The sequence below is a fragment of the Drosophila novamexicana genome, unplaced genomic scaffold, assembly GCF_003285875.2.
Source record: "Drosophila novamexicana strain 15010-1031.04,08,12 unplaced genomic scaffold, DnovRS2.1 tig00000308-arrow-arrow-pilon, whole genome shotgun sequence".
In the NCBI taxonomy this organism is placed as follows: Eukaryota; Metazoa; Arthropoda; class Insecta; order Diptera; family Drosophilidae; genus Drosophila; species Drosophila novamexicana.
The window spans coordinates 946,399-965,691 of NW_020824799.1; the positions used below are offsets into that span (position 1 = coordinate 946,399).

At 41.9% G+C, this 19,293-nt stretch overlaps 1 protein-coding gene across 3 annotated transcripts; it reads right to left on the reverse strand.

Annotated features, from left to right (window-relative positions):
- Positions 1 to 316: 316 nt before the first annotated feature.
- Positions 317 to 14,686, reverse strand: LOC115759492. 3 transcript variants are annotated; one of them, XM_030700431.1, is made up of 2 exons: positions 14,282 to 14,684; positions 317 to 1,535 (listed from the first exon to the last, which is right to left on the reverse strand). In XM_030700431.1, exons 1-2 carry the CDS (start codon positions 14,490 to 14,492, stop codon positions 1,426 to 1,428), a joined length of 321 nt encoding a protein of 106 aa, XP_030556291.1. In that variant the 5' UTR covers positions 14,493 to 14,684; the 3' UTR covers positions 317 to 1,425. The 3 variants fall into 3 exon arrangements, 2 of the variants coding, with proteins under 2 accessions (XP_030556291.1, XP_030556290.1); XM_030700430.1 differs by lacking the exon at positions 317 to 1,535 and adding an exon at positions 3,727 to 3,918 and having other exon boundaries at positions 14,282 to 14,683; XR_004017533.1 differs by lacking the exon at positions 317 to 1,535 and adding an exon at positions 13,892 to 14,131 and having other exon boundaries at positions 14,282 to 14,686.
- Between the last annotated feature and the right edge of the window lie 4,607 nt (positions 14,687 to 19,293).

The window sequence follows — 19,293 nt, forward strand, 5'->3', positions numbered from 1 at the left end:
CGAACTAGTCTAAAACTTTATTTGTTTATTTATTAACAAATAAATAAGAAACAACTCTTTAGAAGTTTTATGCCCATATCCGCATAGCTTTTACATTCGTTCAAAAAAATCTCTCAGATCATTATAAAATTTTCCGGATATTCAAATAAGTTTATAGAGCAACGATTAGGAATTAGGTGTAGGGTGTAAATCTATATTTATCTAGTTGCTAACAATAATTTCCATTACCAAAACAAAGCCATAAATGTAATTCTTATGGAGGATAATACTGAGAATTTGGTATGCTTAACTATAAAATGGATATATTTTGCTAGTTGAAGTTTAATCAGCAATTTATTCAATTAAAATTCTACCTTTTTCGAAACCATATTAAAATAATACTCGACTCGATTTGCCCATCATCCAACTAAAGTTGTTGAACTCCAGCCAACATTTCCCGAAATGCAAATGTCCAAATAACGAATTTAAGATAAACAACAAGTTTTACGACCAAATTTCATTGAACGTTTACCCAATACAAAGGTAATTTGAAGATCCCACTAACAGCATGTACGCCTATACGACTCCAGCTCTGCTGGGCGGCACGTGTTGCGCTTACAAATGATGTCCAATCTCTATGGTGGCAACGGTAGTCCAGAAAGTATCAACATTGCCGAAAAGCGCGGCACGTATGTGTCACCGCCGTGGCACACTCACGAAATCTCTTGTGTGGGGCCGTTGGATGTCAGAAGCCGTGAATTGTCGAAAGCAAGACTCATGAGTCGGACTACCGACTTTCGTCTACGTTTCGGGCTCCGGCCTGGGGCTGTGGCTGGGGCTGGGAGTGAGGCGTGCGGCTATTTTATGTCAAAATAATTGTTAATCCGCAAGGAGCAGCAACTTTTTGGGAGCTTCGTCATCGTCTTCGGCGGCACAGCTTGAGGCTTCAGCTACGGATACGGCTACGGCTTCGGATTCAGATATTTACGAGTAGCTGTTGCACTCGAAACGTGACAAGCTTATGAAGATTTATGGAGTTCGGGCTGCCGCCCGTCGACATTGTCGCCATTTCCATTCTCACGATCGGTGTTCGATCGACAGTTTTTTTTTTGTCTCTTGATTTTTTTTATTTTTGTTGTATTTATTTTGTCCGTTTTACGTTCTGTGGCGTACAAAATTTTGTTTGGTTAATTTAAGTACAAAGTACGTGCAACTCAGCAGGCATTGATTTTTAATTTGTCCATTAAAATGCAATCATCACGCCCGTCGCAACATGCCCGGCTCCCGGTTCCCAGCTCCCACATCTCGTGCTGCCACCTATTGGACAACGTTGTGTCTCTGCCAGCTCCTTTGTTTTAAAATTTACCAGAAAATATGGCACCATAATTTAATCATTTTATCTCTCACTGCGTGTTACATATAAATTTTGCCCACTCTTTATTTTGATCAGGCATGCAGGCTGCATTTTTCGATTCGCAATCGATTCGCATCGAGCATTTTAATATCTATTTTGAAGTGCTCCATTTTCGTTGTTTCAACAATTCCAAATGACACGGCTGTGAGTTGACTTTCAATTAAATAATATTGTGAAATTATTTCAAAAAAAAAAAAGGATGGTGACTTCATAGACCAATTATGGGCGTACAATTTATAAAGGAATTACTCTGAACTTTTCGCAGAGATAGAAATAAATATTGTTTGAATAAAATAATCGCAAATAATATTTAAAGCAGCTTGGCTCTTCTAGTTCAAGACAGTTATGTTACTTCACATAACTGATTTCTTTTTCCCGCTAACTATCCACTGTGCTTAGCATAGGCCCGAGAGAAGCGTCAGCAGCTTCTCCATTTAGGGACGCGTAGTCACAGGATAGACACATGTTTGACATTATCAAACCGCAGTATCCACTGCTGCTTGCATTTTTAATGATCATCACATGAGGCGAGCTGCATTGAGAACGCATTCAGAACAACGTGTTGCACTATGCCAGCAGCAGGGGCTGTCAAAAGGGAAAAAAGGAAAAAAGGAAAAAAAACAAATGGAAATATATTCAAAACGAGCTGCGAACAGTTGTGATTTTCAGCAGTGTTTGCCTCCAGGGACAACTGTTGCGCTGGCTGGAAACTGGAACTGGGTTCGCAGATTGTTGATCGGAGATCTGGGACTGGCATTATTTCCGCTTTGAGCACCGTTTGTTTCTCTTATTCTCATTGCCAGTTTTGTTTTGATTCTTGAGCCGCGACTGCTGCTTCCGCATCCTTGTTGTTGTCTGATCCTGTTGTATATTTTGCGCATCTGTCGTTGAGACAGGTACAGGCTCAGGATCACAGTGCAACAGCTACGCACCTTTTATGCTGTTCGGTTGCTTCCTCTGCGCGTATTTTTGCAGACCGGAAGTTTTTATGTCTTTTGTAACTAATCGTCAAGGATCACAGATTTCGGCAAACTACAACAAGGCGGGTGGTTAATGAGAATTGTCCAAAATATTATTTACAGCCTGTTTCCCAGCCAGTTCAAAGGTTGAACAGGTTTCCTGTTTTACCCAATTTGCATGGCCGGAAGTTGTTGCTCTCTTCGTTGGCCCTTGGGTGAAAGGTGATGCCAGCGATCTGTTTGAGATGGTATTTAACAATGGGAAATATAACTCTATGTCAACTGCTTAAGCAGATCTTTGCGACCTAAGACTTTTCTGGAATAATTACATGGAAAATAATCAGATATTAAACGTAAACTTTTTGAAGGCGAACTTTGTTATTGTTAACATATTCTACTGATTGCTTGTTGTGGCCAACTTCTACAAATCAATCGCTTTGATGCCTATTAAAATGGCTTAATTTTTTATTCATTCCCCTACGAAATCATTAAAAACATGAGCAAAACAAGCAACGAAATCGACTGGGACAACAGCTTGAATCTAGATAAGCCGTGCAACAGGATAAAGCTGCAGTGTGGCGAGGACAAGCGTTATCAAGGAGCAGGAGCAAACGCAACAACAGGCACAATGCATTGAAAATTATGATATAAATTATACAAAACACATTGCAACATTTAAAATGTATGGAGCACCGGCCGCCGGCTGGTCAGGACGAGGACGTGCAGGACAATAGCGTGTCCAACTACAACTACCTGCTGGCTGTCAGCTTGAACCTGCCGATGCTTATCGCCGGCTTAAGCGTCCCAAATGAGTCTGGCCCCAGCGTTCCGGCAAGGTGAGGACCTTGTCCTGCCAGCGTGACGCGCGATTAGAGATTAGGGCAACGTCTGCACGCTCAAGGACGAGGACAGACATAGTCCAAGCAGGGACAGCCAGCCAGACCAGGCCCCTATGATCGCATCGGCCTTAAACAGGATTCCATTAAAAAGAGAATGTCTTGCTGTTAGACAAATGCCTTCATAGAAAAATGTCTGAATACATATAATCTTACAATGGTTTTCTCAGCAACAAAAATTGTATGAAAACGTACAAAAATTGATAAGAAAAGTTAAATTATAATCTATTTGGCGATCGTATCTAATTTTCAAACGATTCTTAATGGCTTTAACGTGTGACAAATTGTATTCATTCCACTTTTAGAATACATCACAAGAAATCCTGGAGCCCCTTTTAGTTACGATAGACAGTTTCTTCTTATCGATAAATATATACATATATATATATATATATATATATATATATTCAAGCACAGATCAAAGCAACTATAATGGTAAATGTTTTATTTATTTTATTTGAATGCTTGAAAAGCTAAAAAACTTTATACAAATTTATACATAAGAATAGTTAATTTGAACCGGCGACTTCTCATTAGTTAGTCCGACGCTCAGATACCTAAGTTACAGAGGCTCTGGCCGTCACGTTTGCATACAATTCCGATCCAAAAGAAAGCTCCTCCTTCCCATCTCTTAATATGTTACGATTTTCGCAATAATATTCGCACAATACTACAAAATCAAACAAAATCTTTTCTTATTCAAACTATATAAGCATGTCACATATTCAGTTTGTGCCCTGAAGCGAACTTAGAATCCGAACAGTCGTAAATTGTCAAAGGCTTATGAAGAGAGTAGGGGAAATTTGGAAATAACAAAAGAAGGATTGAGGTGACGAGTGCTATGCAAGGATAATCACTATTGTGGGGCTTGTTTACGTTTAGATGAAGCCAATTGTCACAGGACAAAGAGCCGAAAGGATTAGAGTGGAAACCATGCGCGATAGTTATATAACATTTCTAAGGCTTGCAGCTGTCAATGTGACATTATGTGGGTGCTCGACAGGATATTAGTTGGCGATCGCATGATACTGAAAGCTTCGAAGTCGCATATGCTAATGAGATCAACAGCAGCTGATGGTCTCAGCGGGCGACAGGATATATAGGTTCAAGAAATTTCTATGAAAAAACAAGATCTCATAATTTTTTACTCGTCGAAAAAGTGCCATAATAAGGACACGCACGCTCCAAGCCGAAATGACAGGATCAGCGCCAGCGACAGCTGCTGGCGACAGCACATGCCTTTCAACTAAAGCAGGATACGCATATCCTGCGTTTAGCATTAAAAATTCGAGATTTTTTCTATTAAAAAATCGTGTGTGCAGACGGCACGCGCTTGACCTTGACATTGTTCCTAGACACAGTCCTGGCTGACTCGCACTTAAACTGGAACTGTACATGTGCAGCCAACGCAGCGAGCACAGCCGGCGTCTAGCGGAGGAGTCAAGCGTTAATTGTAAGGACACGAACAGGGATACGAGCACATGTACGGGCACAGCCTACCTAGCAGCGTTCTCGCTCGCATGCTGCTTACATTTTTTTATGTAGCTCATCGCTTTACTTGTTTTTTGTTTGCAAGTATCCTGTTCCAAATGTCCTGCGTCCTGCGTGTGCATGCGTACAGCAACAGCAGAAGCAGAAGCAACAACAACGGCAATAATGCCAAGAAAAGACAACAGCAAAAAATATATATATATGATGAAGCGAACGAAAAATTGAGCGGGGCAGATGTTTCCTCAGCAGGCTGCAAGCAAAAATAACACCACGCATGATCAGTTGCTCGCCCTGTCCTTCTCGTACTGCTGCTCCCGCTGCTTTTTATGCTTAGTTGTGTTTTTTAGTGCGTCGCACTGAAATTGTGGAGCATTGTCCTCCACGGGCCCGGCACGCATTAAGACCGAGGTTCGAGTAACTGGCGCACAATGCTGCCAAGTTTTTCTAGTAAATCTGCTGACTATTGTTTCCGCCTCACAGAAACAGAAACCAAGGAATCATTATCATGTTGAGGAGCCTAGACATAGAGTGCGGGTGCGCCTGCCCTGTCAGCCAGTCGCTATTCAATCTGAAAGATGTCTAGTTTTTAGCTGCTTCGACTTCACATTGCTGATACAATAATTTTATATATTTTTTTTCAAGCACTCAAGGTCTTCATTTGTTATGCAGCTCAGGGATGCCGGCACATGCTGGTCAATTTGATGTTTTCATGCACAGACAAAAAATAAATCATTTTTTAAGAATTTATATCCCAACTGCAATAATATTTTATGGTTTATAATAATATATCATCACAAATATTCAGTTTAAGCCACATAAAGGGATACAAAATAACAATTAATTCAGACTCAGTGCCTTATTCTAATTACGCTTTAGCTGAATATTAATACGAATCAGAAAAGCCAATCAAAAATGTTATTGAAACTTTATCTCTATTTCTACTGAAAAGCTTGCTTTTCTTTACTTTAACACACGAGCCTGTCCTCTGTGTGGGCAGATGTTAACTCTCTTCTATAATGTGGGCTATTCATTATGTGTATAATTCTTGCATTAATCCATCGGCAGCTGTATTTGTTGCCTAGCCCCCGCATTATTTGCACAACATAAATGTATGTTAGGTTCTCGATAACTCAATCGGTGCACAAAAAGCCTACAGAGTTAGATATGATTTTCAGGAATAACCCCTTGGCAATTGTATGCAATTGCCAGCAAATTTATACAATTTTGACAATATTTTTGCAGCTTGCCTTGTCACATACGAGTGCTACTGGGCCCAAACCCTTTGGCACACCTTTGGCCAATTGTGACAATGGCGACAATTGCTGGGGAATTGAAGGATTGCAGTTTGCGTCTGCATTTGAGTGTTTGCGCAAACATGACCCAGAAATGTCTCTGGACTATTGTCAACTGCGTCCTTTGTATTTGAAATCCTTTTTTTCATTTCAGATTTGCCTTTGATTAGCTGTGCTCGCGGTGCCATGTGCTGAAAGTCTTTGGAAGTCATTGTTGGAATTTCTGGTTTTCAGGTTTTGTGTTAGTTTTCGATATGGATATGTCAATAGAGGTTGCGATATGTTTGTCCAATCGAACTGTGAAATTTCAGTTGATGTTGATTTCAGATCTGTGCATCTGCATAGCTCGCCATTGTTCTCAGCGTATTCTTTCAGCTTAAAGAGTTTTACGTTTTACGTGCCTCGGGCGAATCCTTTGGCCTTAGCATATGGCTCAGCTTCTTGGAACCTATAGAGAACTCTCTATTATTAAGCCATTGCCTGTTATAAAAGTACCATAAATCGTCGAGCAGCAATTCACAGCCAAGCGTTAGTTTCCAAGATACTTTGGCTGATTATTATGCAATGGTCTACGCTCTGGCATTGTTGCGCGTCCAAACACATCTGTTCTGGCTACTTGGCCATAAACCAAATACCTTAAGAGCTGAGAGCTGAACAGAGAACTTGAGCCAAGGTGCAAGACATGCTATCCTAGAAAAATGATCCTTGGCGAGCAGGTTCAGTGCGTTCAGCCAGGGCTTTGTTTATTTTTCTAGTTTGCACTGGCCTCGACTGACCCTGTTTGATCCTGTGGCCTGCAGCCTGCAGCCTGTTGCCCATCGCCTGCTGCCTGTTGCTTGTTCTGCGGCTTTTGTTTCCGCATTTGCAGCTGCCACGCATTTGGAAATATTTGCATATGCGCACGCACTGTGGGTGTTTCTTTCCCGGGGTCTGTTCCGCTGGTCTGGCCACACAATGCCGTCTACTTTATTACTTTTTACGTATCACCTGTCCAGGGATCTGACCCTCGCAATGCCACGTGCTTTGTTAAACCAACTGACCTGCACTCGTATTTGTTTGTACTGACATTTGAGCCAGCTTAGAAATAGTTTTGCTCTTCAGTCAACGTGGTGGGTATTTTATTGTCGATTTGGAAAACATTCGCAACGTTCGTAATTAGGAGTGTATAGATGTAATCTACAGAGCTCGTAAGCTGCAGATTTTTACAAATTTGTACATAGGCAATCACTCCTATCTTTAGTTGTTGATCTTAGAACTAATCCAGCGGCCTAAGAGCATCAGATGCATATAGCTAAGATTGCATAGCCAGATAATTATAAAGATAGGCTAAAGGAACGAACTTTAAAGTTTCAACAAAACAAATATATTGTTATTGTTGTTAAGACTTTCAATAATTTCAATCTCCATTTTCCATGGAATCAATTTATATCGACTCGAAATGCTTTTAGGTGTATAAAATATTGATGTTCAAGATGCGTATTTGATTTTATGTATACTATCTAGGTTTTCGTTAAGAAAATACTGCTATTCATTCAGTTGAAGTAGATATTTATGAAACTATTCCCTAGACATGTGACCTATCTTTACTAGAAAGTTCTTTGTCAAAAAGCAGTGTAGCATGCTTTGGGATTTAATATACTGTGTACTATACAACGACTACCTTTCATCGGAATTCAATAAACTGCAACATGAAAGCATGTCCTTTCTATCCCCCAATACATGTTCCATGCAGCGTCCTGTTGTGACACTATTAAATACGCATTTATGGCCGTCGATTGGCCGCCATTAGAGACCAAGGGCTGCATAGACCGAAATGCCGATGCGTGCGTTTTAATAAATTTTATATAAATTTGACAAAATGAATCAAAACAATAAGCGAGGCCGTAGCGTCAGGACTAGCGGGCAAATGCAAGGACACGCACGAAATGCGAAACAATTGCAGCACGCGGCAGGACACAAAACCGACGACAGCAGAGACAAAGGGCCAAGTACTCGAGTGGACAATGGGCCTGGCCTGGCCTGGCCTGACTTAATAAGAATAAGAAACGCCGACCAGGCACCAGGCGGCTGCAGGACGAACGCAGCGACAACGCTGCCGCCTGCTGCATGCAGCACCTGGTGTTTGTTGTTTACAAGCCGGCCAGCAGCCAGCAGCCAGGAGCAAGGATAAAGACTAAGACGAAGACGAAGACGCTGAAGCTGACGCTGGCGAACCGGTACAGTTTGGCAAAAATACTGCAAGATGCAACTGCGCACGTGCTGTGCGCTCCAGTGCCAGGATTGGTATCTCTAGCCATCTTGTGACTGATTGTGATACTCGGCCACTTGAAGGACATGCATGCATACAGTCAGTCTGCTGGCAGCTAAAAAACAGCCGCCACAGCCCACACTGGAAATGGGAACGGCTCAATTATGAGCGTCAAATTAAATTTTGGTAACACATTGCCAGCAACCCTTTGGGCCTGCAGGCTGCATCATCTGCGGCTGCTGTCTCTAGCCGTCTGGCGGTGGTCAGTCCGCGTCCAGGTGGTAAATCCCTAACCCGCTTCGATAATTACGCCAAGCGCTGCCGCCGCCGCCGTTTGACTGGCTTTGAGTTGAACTCAAACCCAAGTCCAAAACCGATCCCGAACTCGAACTCGATCCCCAGCCCGAACCCTTCGGCAACTGTTTCAATTTCAACTCTTTGCTTGGCGTCTGCTGCTATAATTTGATGGCATCTGTAACCGACGGTTTTTTTTTTTGCCTTTCATTTGTTAAGTCTTGTCTCTCTGCCTTTTTAGCCACGTAGATTTTCAACAACGTCGTTCATTAGTCCGTCCTTTTTTTTCGGGCTCCTGGCCCTCACTATTTTTTTGGCAGTTGGCCATTACGCATGCACTGGCAGATGCTCTTGACTTGGTTCGCTTCTCTGTTTTTATTTTTTATCCGTTTGGTAGAAGGGTCAACTGTCCGTTGGATGCCGCTGGCTGCCGCCTGTAAACAACACCTTTGATTTCAGCTGAGGCTGGCAGTCAAATTGAATTGCTTCTGCTGCTCCATCTGCTCCTGCCTGCTGCCAGGCAGCAGTTAGAAGGGTTTGCAGTTTGTCCTGCAGGTTGCTCCTTCTTGATGTTTGTGTAGATAAGCAGCCGAGTCTTGGACATGTTGTCAGCCAAATTAAAAAAATACAACTTGCAGCCGTTCTTTGGTTTTAAGTCCATTTGCTAACAAAGTATTAAATTCATAAAGCGAACACTAAGACTCAGCAGGCCTCGGACTGGGCAAGCCAGTCGGACTGCCTTGATGGAATATTACTGGGCCATATATCTCTACAAATAAAACTGTTCATCCTGACTGATTGACTGATTGACTGACTGACTGATTGAACATCATCCATACGAGCAGTTTCAAATTCATCCTCTTCAGAGATTTAGAAAATTGTACGTTTTTATATTATTTGAAGAATTCAATCTATGCTTTACTAGTAAATAATATTTGCTACTCTGCCTATTGTGATAATCATATATGTTCCTTAGCTAAAAATTGCAAATCACAGACAACTGTACAAATAGTAAAATTACGCACAAATCCTTTGTATAAACAAAGAGCATATAAATCATTTACGTAAAACGAGGACAATTTGCAAGAAGCTGTCAGCAGGCGACAAAGCAAAGGAATAACAATAAGAGACAATTCGCAGGGAAAAACTAACAATGATTAGGCGAGCGTAAGGTAAGTCAGTCGGTAGCCAGGATATCTGTTAGCAGCAGACGGACAAATCAAACAACTGTCCTTCCACTGGCATATGGCCGCTGCCGTTGACGATTTTCTATAGAACTATGTGGAACTCAATCCCTGCCATGGCAGTCGCTGGTCAAGCATCAGTGGCATCGACGATCCGATCCGTTGTCGTTATGCCCTTTAAGTGGCCAGGTCTCCTTCCAGGACCCGCTCGGACAGCGCCGTCTGCAACGCCGCATGGGTCGCCATTGCCGTTGCCGTTGACGTTGCCGTATCGGTTATCCTTATCCCGAGAAAAGGGACCGGGAACAGGCAGACAGACAGCCACTGAGCAAACGAATCACTGTATCCGTGTTGTAGGTGTTGCTCGGCACAACCCACCCAAGCGTCGGGTCTGGTGCGTTGCGCGAAGGTCCTGGTGTCTGCATAATGATCCTGCGGTGCCGTTTACATTTGTCATTCTTGTGGTTTTTGCTCGGCTGCCTTTTGTTCAGCCCAACACATCTTTTGCCATCTTCAGCTACGGCAGCCGCATAAATTGTGTTCGTATTGCTTTCAATAATTTCTTGCCATTGTTCGTCAAGATTCTTTTTAGCTCCCTCTAATTGTAATTGAGTTCTTTCCCTTGAAAGAGTATCGAATGTTACACAGAAGCTGCTCATTTGCGCATAAAGGTGATATAAATTGCAGAAGCTTCTCAATTACCGCAGTCAAAATGAAGCATGATAATCGTATCAATAATCTTATAGCTTAAATAGATTGGTTTCTGTAAGATATTCAATCAGCTGGTATTTCTAGGCCTTGCCTTGTCCAAGTTTCTTTTGCATTCAAATATACCCTTACTTTCTTCGAGTCACAAGCTTTAATTTATTACAACCAAAACGCTTCCTGCTCAGTTTTATCCCCTGGTGTGAAGCTTAAGGCCGAAAAGTAAAATCGATAAAAAAAATGTATTCAAGAAGGTTGGATTTTATGAAAAGTGTGAAAGAATTTATCACACAACCGTTTTCAGTGAATTTTTCACAGTTGCTGCTGAAAAAGCATTCATTTAATTCTTATTAGAACATAGAACATATTGTATTGATAGTTGCTGGATAGTTGAAACCGATCGAACAAAGCTTACTACAACTTCGCCTCTACAGCTTCTGACCTTTGATTTCATCTACCAATTCCGTGACTCCATTCCAATGGGTGGATTTGCCAAAAAGGGTGAAACTTTGAAAATGAGCTTAGGATCGATCAGGTTTAACACAAGAGTTTCCCACACCCCACAAACATTGGTTTAGTATCTCAAGCATGATATTCTTAATAAATGCATAAAAAAATGTCAATTAAATTGAAAAGCCAATTAACTTTTGTGCTGTGAATAATATCGTTAAGCACTGAAGGAATCTACAAGTCCAAATATAATTCCCAGTTTAGCGAACAGGTCCATTTAATAGTCGACCCTTTTAGGCCGTTTTGCACTCCATGCTCCAGCTCGGCATACCTTTCAAATTACTTTTGGTAATTGCCGAGAGCAAGCGAAAAATAGAACATATTGCTGAAAAGCTCATAGCAGGCGCATAATGTTGTTGGCCTGACCCCGCCGACAACCCCAGCGGTCAGAAGACTGGGACAGGCACTGGAACTGGGAACAGAGACAACAGTTGGTGTCTGACAGCAACTTGACGATGAGTTGGAGTTGGAGTTGAAATTGTTTTTGTAGTTGGAGCAACCTGCCAGAGGTGTGTGTGTGTGTGTGTGTGTGCTGTTTTGAAATTGCCAATGCGCATGCGCACCGGGGCAACAATTTCACATTTAATGATAATAATGATGGCGATAATAGGCTAAAATTAGTTAAACACGAATTATAACAAAAAACGACAAGACAACACAAAAGGGTTTATACACTGCGAGGGAGCGCGTTGAACGAACGAAAGAGACAAAAGGTGAGACAGTCGGAGAGCGAGAGAGAGAGAGAGGGCGAGAGAGATCAGCTCTCAACTATTTCCTCCAGCGACTTAAGTGCCGCCAGCTGTTGCTGCTTAGCTGCTGCTGGCGAGATTGGCTCAGCCAGGGCGAAATTACTCGACTTGGCCAAAGTGAAGTTGGCCAACTAATTTGGCTCAGGTGGCGCGCCAGCGCAAGCGCAAACGGAACAAATTTATAACAATTCTCTGATCGCTCGACCGAAAGTGGGTTCCATATGGCTATGTGATTGAAATGCGGTTAACTGCACTATCAAATAATAAAAATGCTTACCCTAGCATTCATTGCTGACCCAGCCAGCAGACGCTGTTATTACCTTTAATCGTAATGAACAGCTCAAGCATTTTTGTCACGTACATAAATGTTAAGCAATTTTGTTTGGCCAAGGAATTCCGTATTGTCTTCGAGCCACTTTATGGCTACTTACTGCATTTACGATTTTGGGCTTGGTTACTTTTGGCCTGGACCTTGCTTCATTTTTATTTGTCACCCGAACTTTGAAGTCGCCGCTTGAGTCGAGCTATTAATGAACGAACGCCCAGCTTAACGAGTTGGCTCATCATCAGTTGGACGGGGCTTAGCTCCAATGATGAGCTGCTGTCTGACTGACCACACACAATTAAATCAGTGTTGCTTCCAAGCAGCCCACTTCAAACGCTCGACAAGCTGGCAACTAACATAGTCTATAAATTGCACTCGGAGACCACCCATACTAACCATAGTAATTGCATGATAAGAGATGTCTTTATATATTTATGTGGGCACCTTTATGGAAGGCAAAAGAACCCTAGAAATTGCATAAGTAAGTTTTGAGGTAGAGCTCATATGGAGTGGAGTGTTCCATTATTTTAATGTACATCTTCCAGACTGCTTAGAAAACGACCTTAATTAAAATAAATATTTCAAGCTAAAGAAAGTTTATTGCACTTGAATGAACTGTGTATAGAAAATTCGAACTAAATATATAAATATTTTATTAAAGTTTAAATTCATTTTAAAAACAAGCCGTGGGACAAATTCAATAATACAGGCACAAAATAGGGACATTTGTCTGGTTCGCTTTGCTGTTTTATTGCAATTCTCAACAAGTTAAAGCTTCGAAAGGGACCCAAGCTGCATTGCTAGAGTCTTCAACAAAGACTGTTCATGATGTAACCGAGTGGTTCTGGAAATTTCCTGCCCAAGTAAAGAATATTGATCTCGAGGCGGACAGCTTATATAAGTATTAGAAATATGGACCCTTTCTTAGCAATATGCCCTCTATAGGCATTGAATTGTGAAATGTCTGTTGGGCAAACTGTACTTTTAAACTGTACGCCTGGCTACTTGACCCAAATGCATATCAAATATACCGCAGCGTACCTTTAGCATGCAGCTGATCGCACATTAGACCCAAGGGAACTATTGTGAGTATCTTGGCCAACGCAATTGCCTATCCATATCTATTTCCCGCAAGATGCAAACTAAATAAAAATGAAAACACTCAACAAAGCACTCAAGCAGTAGGCAGAAACAGCTTGAGCTGCGACCTGAGGAGCCGAATTGAAATATTACATGATGGATAACCAATCAAGCGATTATCCTTATAATTATGATGGACTACTGCCAGCTACCGCGACTCGCTCTCACTGTGTAAGACTGTGTGCTCCACTTAGGGCCTTATCGCTGATCACTGATCGCTGATCGACCACAAAATGCAATAAACAGAGGGCAACACGCAGTCGAGCATTTTTGACAGACAGTTACAGCTTCATTCTGGCACACAAAGGGCCAAATGTGAAATGTATAACATTCTCCATGAAACGGGAACAGAGCCAGAAGCAGGAGCTGCTCGGCCATGGCCATTCTTTGCACATTGACGACAGCATTAAAGACGACGTGGCACATGGATCTCATCTGCTGGATTCGCTACACTTAAGGGTGGATCATGCCTGCACAATGAACGAAATGGTATATGATCGTCTTTTGTCTGACTTTGAGCCATTGTTGAGCTGCTGACTCGGCTAGGCGATACTTTCGTATATCTAACATTCAACGCCGGGTACAGACTATCTTTGTGGTCTTTTAAAGCAAGATGTGCAGCCAGACACAGTCTTGACTTTTAATTGCCGACAGCAGGCCTATTAAAGGCGCATAAAAGCCGTTTTCATTATGCAATATAAGTCATAAGTATATTTAAATTCAATTACCATATCAAGCAACTGCGCAGCCCACTTAATGAGCCACAACAAAGTATTGAAAGGAATAATCGGGGCCATAAAACCATGTCATAAAACGCAATGCTCAGCGCTCCTTGCCGCCTGGAACCGGACAGATGCAACAGCGGAAGGATACGCAACACTTTTATTGCACTTTCGAGCAAACAGTTTTCGATTTTCGGAATGCGTCGATAAGCATGGCCTGGTGCTACACATGGAATGAACATATATATACAAATACTTATCCGATTTCATTTCGAGCTGGAGAATCGCGCGTGCCGTGCCTCGCTTTATCTGTGGAACAGCTGCACCACAACGAATTGCCAGCTCGATAAGAACATTCTGTCCAGTTACTTACCTTTCGACATTGTCGATATCTTTGGCTTTGCACTTATTTGCTTAGATTTCGTCTCAGCCACTATCTTATCTGCCCCGTTCGACGGTTTATCATTTGTCGCCGTACCGAGCGTTCGATCCGCATTGGATTGGTCTGCGGTTTCGGGGCTCAGGCATTCGACGTCGTGCACTTCTTGGTACCTGACTGGCTCCAAAACTGAACTTAACCCCATTATTTCTTGGAAATATTATTTGTCTGGGCATTTGCCGCAAGCTTAGCACGCGCCAAAAGTGAGTTCTTCTCTTTGTTTAAGCAGTGTCAATATTATTTGGAGCCCTAGCACAGGGGCGGCAATTTATGTAACGACATTTTTGTGAGGGAATTTAATAACAGGAAAACTAAGCTATTGAAATCATTTGAAATCATAAAGCTAACATGCTTTGCTACTAATCATCGAAGTACTACTTGAACATCGTCAAGTTTGGCAAGGATATCTGTAAAAGATACAGATACGTAACTGATCCCAGCTGGTTTTCACATTCTTGTTGCCGATTGAAAGCGAGCGAGATTCCTTGAGTTATGTTAAAAGTCAGCAGCAAGAACAGCTGGAGAAGTTTTTCCTTGTGCATTTGGCCCTCATCACTGAACCGAATATAATATGACAATCTTTAGAGCACGCACTGGAGCAGGCACAGGTAGAGAGGCAGGGGCACGAGTACATGTAGCATTACATAAGTACAGTTCCGTCGGGAACATTGATTACTCACGAACAAAACAACAACAATGACAAGAAGAGTCAAAACCAATAAAATACAATTTTTAAAAATAAAGAAGTCAACAACATCGTCGGTAGAGAACTGGGGCTGGGAAGCAGAGGGGCAGGGGCACGTAATCAGCCCGCATAAATACAAATTAAAGTGCAGGCGAATTACGGTTAATATATGCAACCACAACAACAACAAAAACAAGAGCAACAGCTACAACAAGCATGATAAATGAAATAAAAGAGAAAGAAAATAGCATAAAAGTTAAATTTGTCGCGTGTTTGCCGCCTGCTGCTGACGAACTAACCGAAAACAAGCAACTGTTGAAGCTGGAGCTGGAGCTGAAGCTGAAGCAGGCCCAGGCCCAAAACCAGAAAGATCGCAAGCCAAGTTAAAGCCAAGCCGAGGAGACCTGGAGTCGGGCCCAGCATTCATTGCTAATCATGGTAATTATGGCAATGAAAAAGTTGCCCAGGCAGCCAACCGCCAGTAGAAGAAGATCCACAAAATGGAAAGCAAAACGAGAGAGATAGACGAGTGGATACCCTGTAGCAAGTGAGCTACAATCAAATGGAAAAATTCGGTTAGATTATTGGTTTCTAATCTAGAAAATGTTAGCCCAGAGAATCGATGCTCATGATATTCTATTCCCCACGCCAAGTACTCAAAAGTACTCCAACAGTTAACTCAATAAACTCGTCAAGTACTCAAAAGTACGCTAAAAATAAATGGAAATATAATTCAAATAAATGTGAAATAAATGTGGAAATACGTTAATCAATATATATAGAAATGTTTTCCTTGGGCTCATCGTTTTGATGCACTCGGACAGGCGTGCTGGTTCAACTTTTAGTTTGAATCAAGTCTCAAATGCTCCACTTTACATAGTTATGTTGTGTACAGGGTATAAACAGAAATGAAAACCCAACTGGGGAGCACTTATTTTTCGTGCTGTTGTCGCTGTTGTTTTTGTTGTTGTCCCTGATAAATAATAAAAGAAAAAACAGTAAATACACCTGTTGGCAGCAGTTGACGTGCACGTCGCTGCTCTTCTGGCTCCGACTGAGGCTCTGTCTGTCGATGTGACTGACTTGTGGCTGCGCATGTGCAAAAGTTGCTGCGGCTGCGGCTGCCAGAAAAACGGAAGTTTGTTGGCATCGGCACAAACACCGGATGCAGCTTGCCTGCTTTGCCAGGACAACAGCAACAAATTAATTTTTGGTTTTTTATATTTTTATTTTATATACATATATATATATATATATATATATATATATATTTTCGGCACAACAGGTTGCCGAGTGGGAAAGCTTTGCGAATTGTGTTTTTAAATGATTAGCTCTGGAAACCCGTTTGCGCTTATCTTCTTTGTTAACCAACCCCAAAAGGTTTTCATTACGCTTAATCTGCTCACTGGCAGCTGCTTTTTCGTTCTCATCAACGACTCCCCGGACTTTCCATTAACTTGCGCGTAATCTGTTTGATACATATACACATATATATATATATATATATATCTGATTTTGATTATCGCTTAAATGTTCATTAAAAATGACAAAATGCACAGCAAGCTACTGTATGAGTGCTTATTTCTTATTTAATTTTTCTCCTTGGAGGGGGACTTAACTGGTTAAGAGCCTCAAAAGCTGACAAAGGATTTTAATTACTAAATGAATTTGGGTCACAGATTAAATTGTAGCCGTAAGTAATGCAACCTGGCAGTCATATATCATCAAATGATTTATCTTCGAGAAAGCATTTACTGTTGGATCCCAGCGTGGTCGCCAGGGTCCTAGCTGACTCCAGAGAGGCGCCTACAAAGGTAACAACCACCTGAGGCGAATCATCTAAACACAAGCGATGTATATCGCAGTCTTTCGCTTGGTAGATCTCATCAGATATTGAATTCGACTCTTCTTTCTTTTAGATATATTCGCAGATTTGGTTTCTGGGCATAGTACATTTCGTTCAAATTGCATTCAATTCAATTAACTGAACTTTTTGGCACATTCAACATATTATCCATAATATCTATGACAGGCCAGATAATTGAGTTTTTCCTAGGCGCAAGGGCGAACTTTATTTAAATGTGAACATTTACCTTTCATTTCATTTTACGTTTCGGCTAATTGCCAAAATGTTAAACATTGCAAGCGGAACTTAAGTAAACAACATTTGTGAAGGGCAATTTGCTGATATGACGACGACGACGACGACGACGAAGTCTAGACAGGGCAGGTCAGAGTCAGGGTCAGGGTAAACAGACAATGAAATTTGTTTTCTTTTTTATTTAAACGGCGCACCTGCAGCTCCTTAAAAATTAATCATTTTAGTAGTTGCTAGGCCGCATTTAGGCCGGGGTAGTACGGCTCAACACGCCCACAAATAATACGAAATTGCAGCCAGGAGTCGTAGGACTTGGCTAAAATGATTGTGCAGAATGGTTCTGGGGCAACAAATCTGCCGGCCGGCATTCACTTTGTCGGCACGGAACTCAGCAGGTTCTCAATAGTTCTAGCTGATCCCGGTGCTGATCCTGAGCCAGCATTACAAATGGGCGCGGCAAATCGTTTCGTCTTGAGGCACGCTAGGACCATGCAGCTACGTGTCCTTTTTGAGCGGCCTGCGCCCGTAGCAGTGGGTGCAATGGGACATCTTGTTTTTCCGACCTATTCAGGCTGGCACTTGGGCAATGCCCGCAATGTGTTTGGGAAATCCATTAGGTACGAGAGTACAGTACTCCGAGCACACTTTATACTGTGACATGTGTTGTACATAGGAAACGGTAGAGTATGGAATCTATCCTTGGCACGATAAGATATATGCACTTGAATTATTGGTGCCATATGCTCGATACGTACACTTGCTCTCGAAGAGATCCTTGAAGCAACTGACTTTTCGCATTTCCAGCGAAAATACGCTGTGAAATCAATTAGCGAAAAGGCAAAACCCTTGGAAGTCCTATACGAAAGTGGATAGAGTAGCTGAGTTGGGCTTATGAGCAAATTATCATAGACTTAAGTTATTGTAGATTGCATATCCAGACTTGATTCCATAAGAGTTTTTCCTTTTTATACCCTAAAAAGGGTATATTGTATTTGTGCAAAATGTAAATGTATGTAACAGGCAGAAGGAAGCATTTCCGACCCCATAAAGTATATATATTCTTGATCAGCACCAATAGCCGAGTCGATCTAGCCATGTCCATCTGTCTGTCTGTCCGTCCGTCAGTATGTATGAACGCAAGGATCTCAGAACCTATAAGAGCAAGAGACTGAGTTCCCGACTGCGGGATACCTTGAAACCTCTTCTAATCTGTATATACTATTATAGATCAACTCGGCTATTGGTGCTGATCAATAGAATACATACTAATAAAAAGGGTTTAATCAAACTCTAGTCTAGTCTGGTGAAAGATAAGTTCGCAATATAGAAGGCACACCTCTTTCGAGCTGGTACTTTGAACTATATAAAGATACAACATCTCATCTCCCTTAGCAAGGATTTACATTATAACCCAATTTCTCCAATTTAGTTTGCAAACAAGTCGCCAATTCCCACGCGAAATCAACTTCCGCTTGCTGTAGAACCATCTTCACATAAAAATCGAAAAGATTCCCACACAAGCAAGTGAGGATTATGCAAGGCACCTGATACACCCTCGCATTCGACATTTGGCAATGCCAGAGACGAGGGTGTCCCGCTGGATCCCGTTCGAAGGATGCCTCACTTCCGTTCTCAGGCCGCAGGCAGATTTCAGATAAAATTCGTTTTGAACGGTTGCCAATTAAAAACTGCAGTTTCTAACAATCGCCTCGAAAGGATTAAGCACTAGAAATTGCCACTTGGCCAGCTGTTGCCCGAGAAATTCACACGGAAGTAAACGTCCAAAACAGACGACGACATCATCAGCCAAAACAAATCTCCAGCTCCTCAGACTTCGAGCTAAAGAGCATCAGCTGCGGGAGGGAGCCTTCAGCTCGAGATGAGCTGCCTGGGAAGTGTTTCCATATCTATATAGTCAAAGTACCTGCTGCTGCTGCATTCAACATGTGCGTGTGTGTGTGTGTGTGTGTGTGTGTGTGTGTGTGTGTGTGTGTGTGGGAAGCACACATGCCTGCAGCACCGCTTTTCTCATGGTTTTTCCTTCCACTGATTTCGATTTCGTTTGGGTTTTTTTTGTTTTGCATGAAATCAAACATAAAATTTGTGTTTCGGTTCCTTGTGTTTTGTTACATTTGCATCCTGTGGGAAATGTTGCCCGTTGCT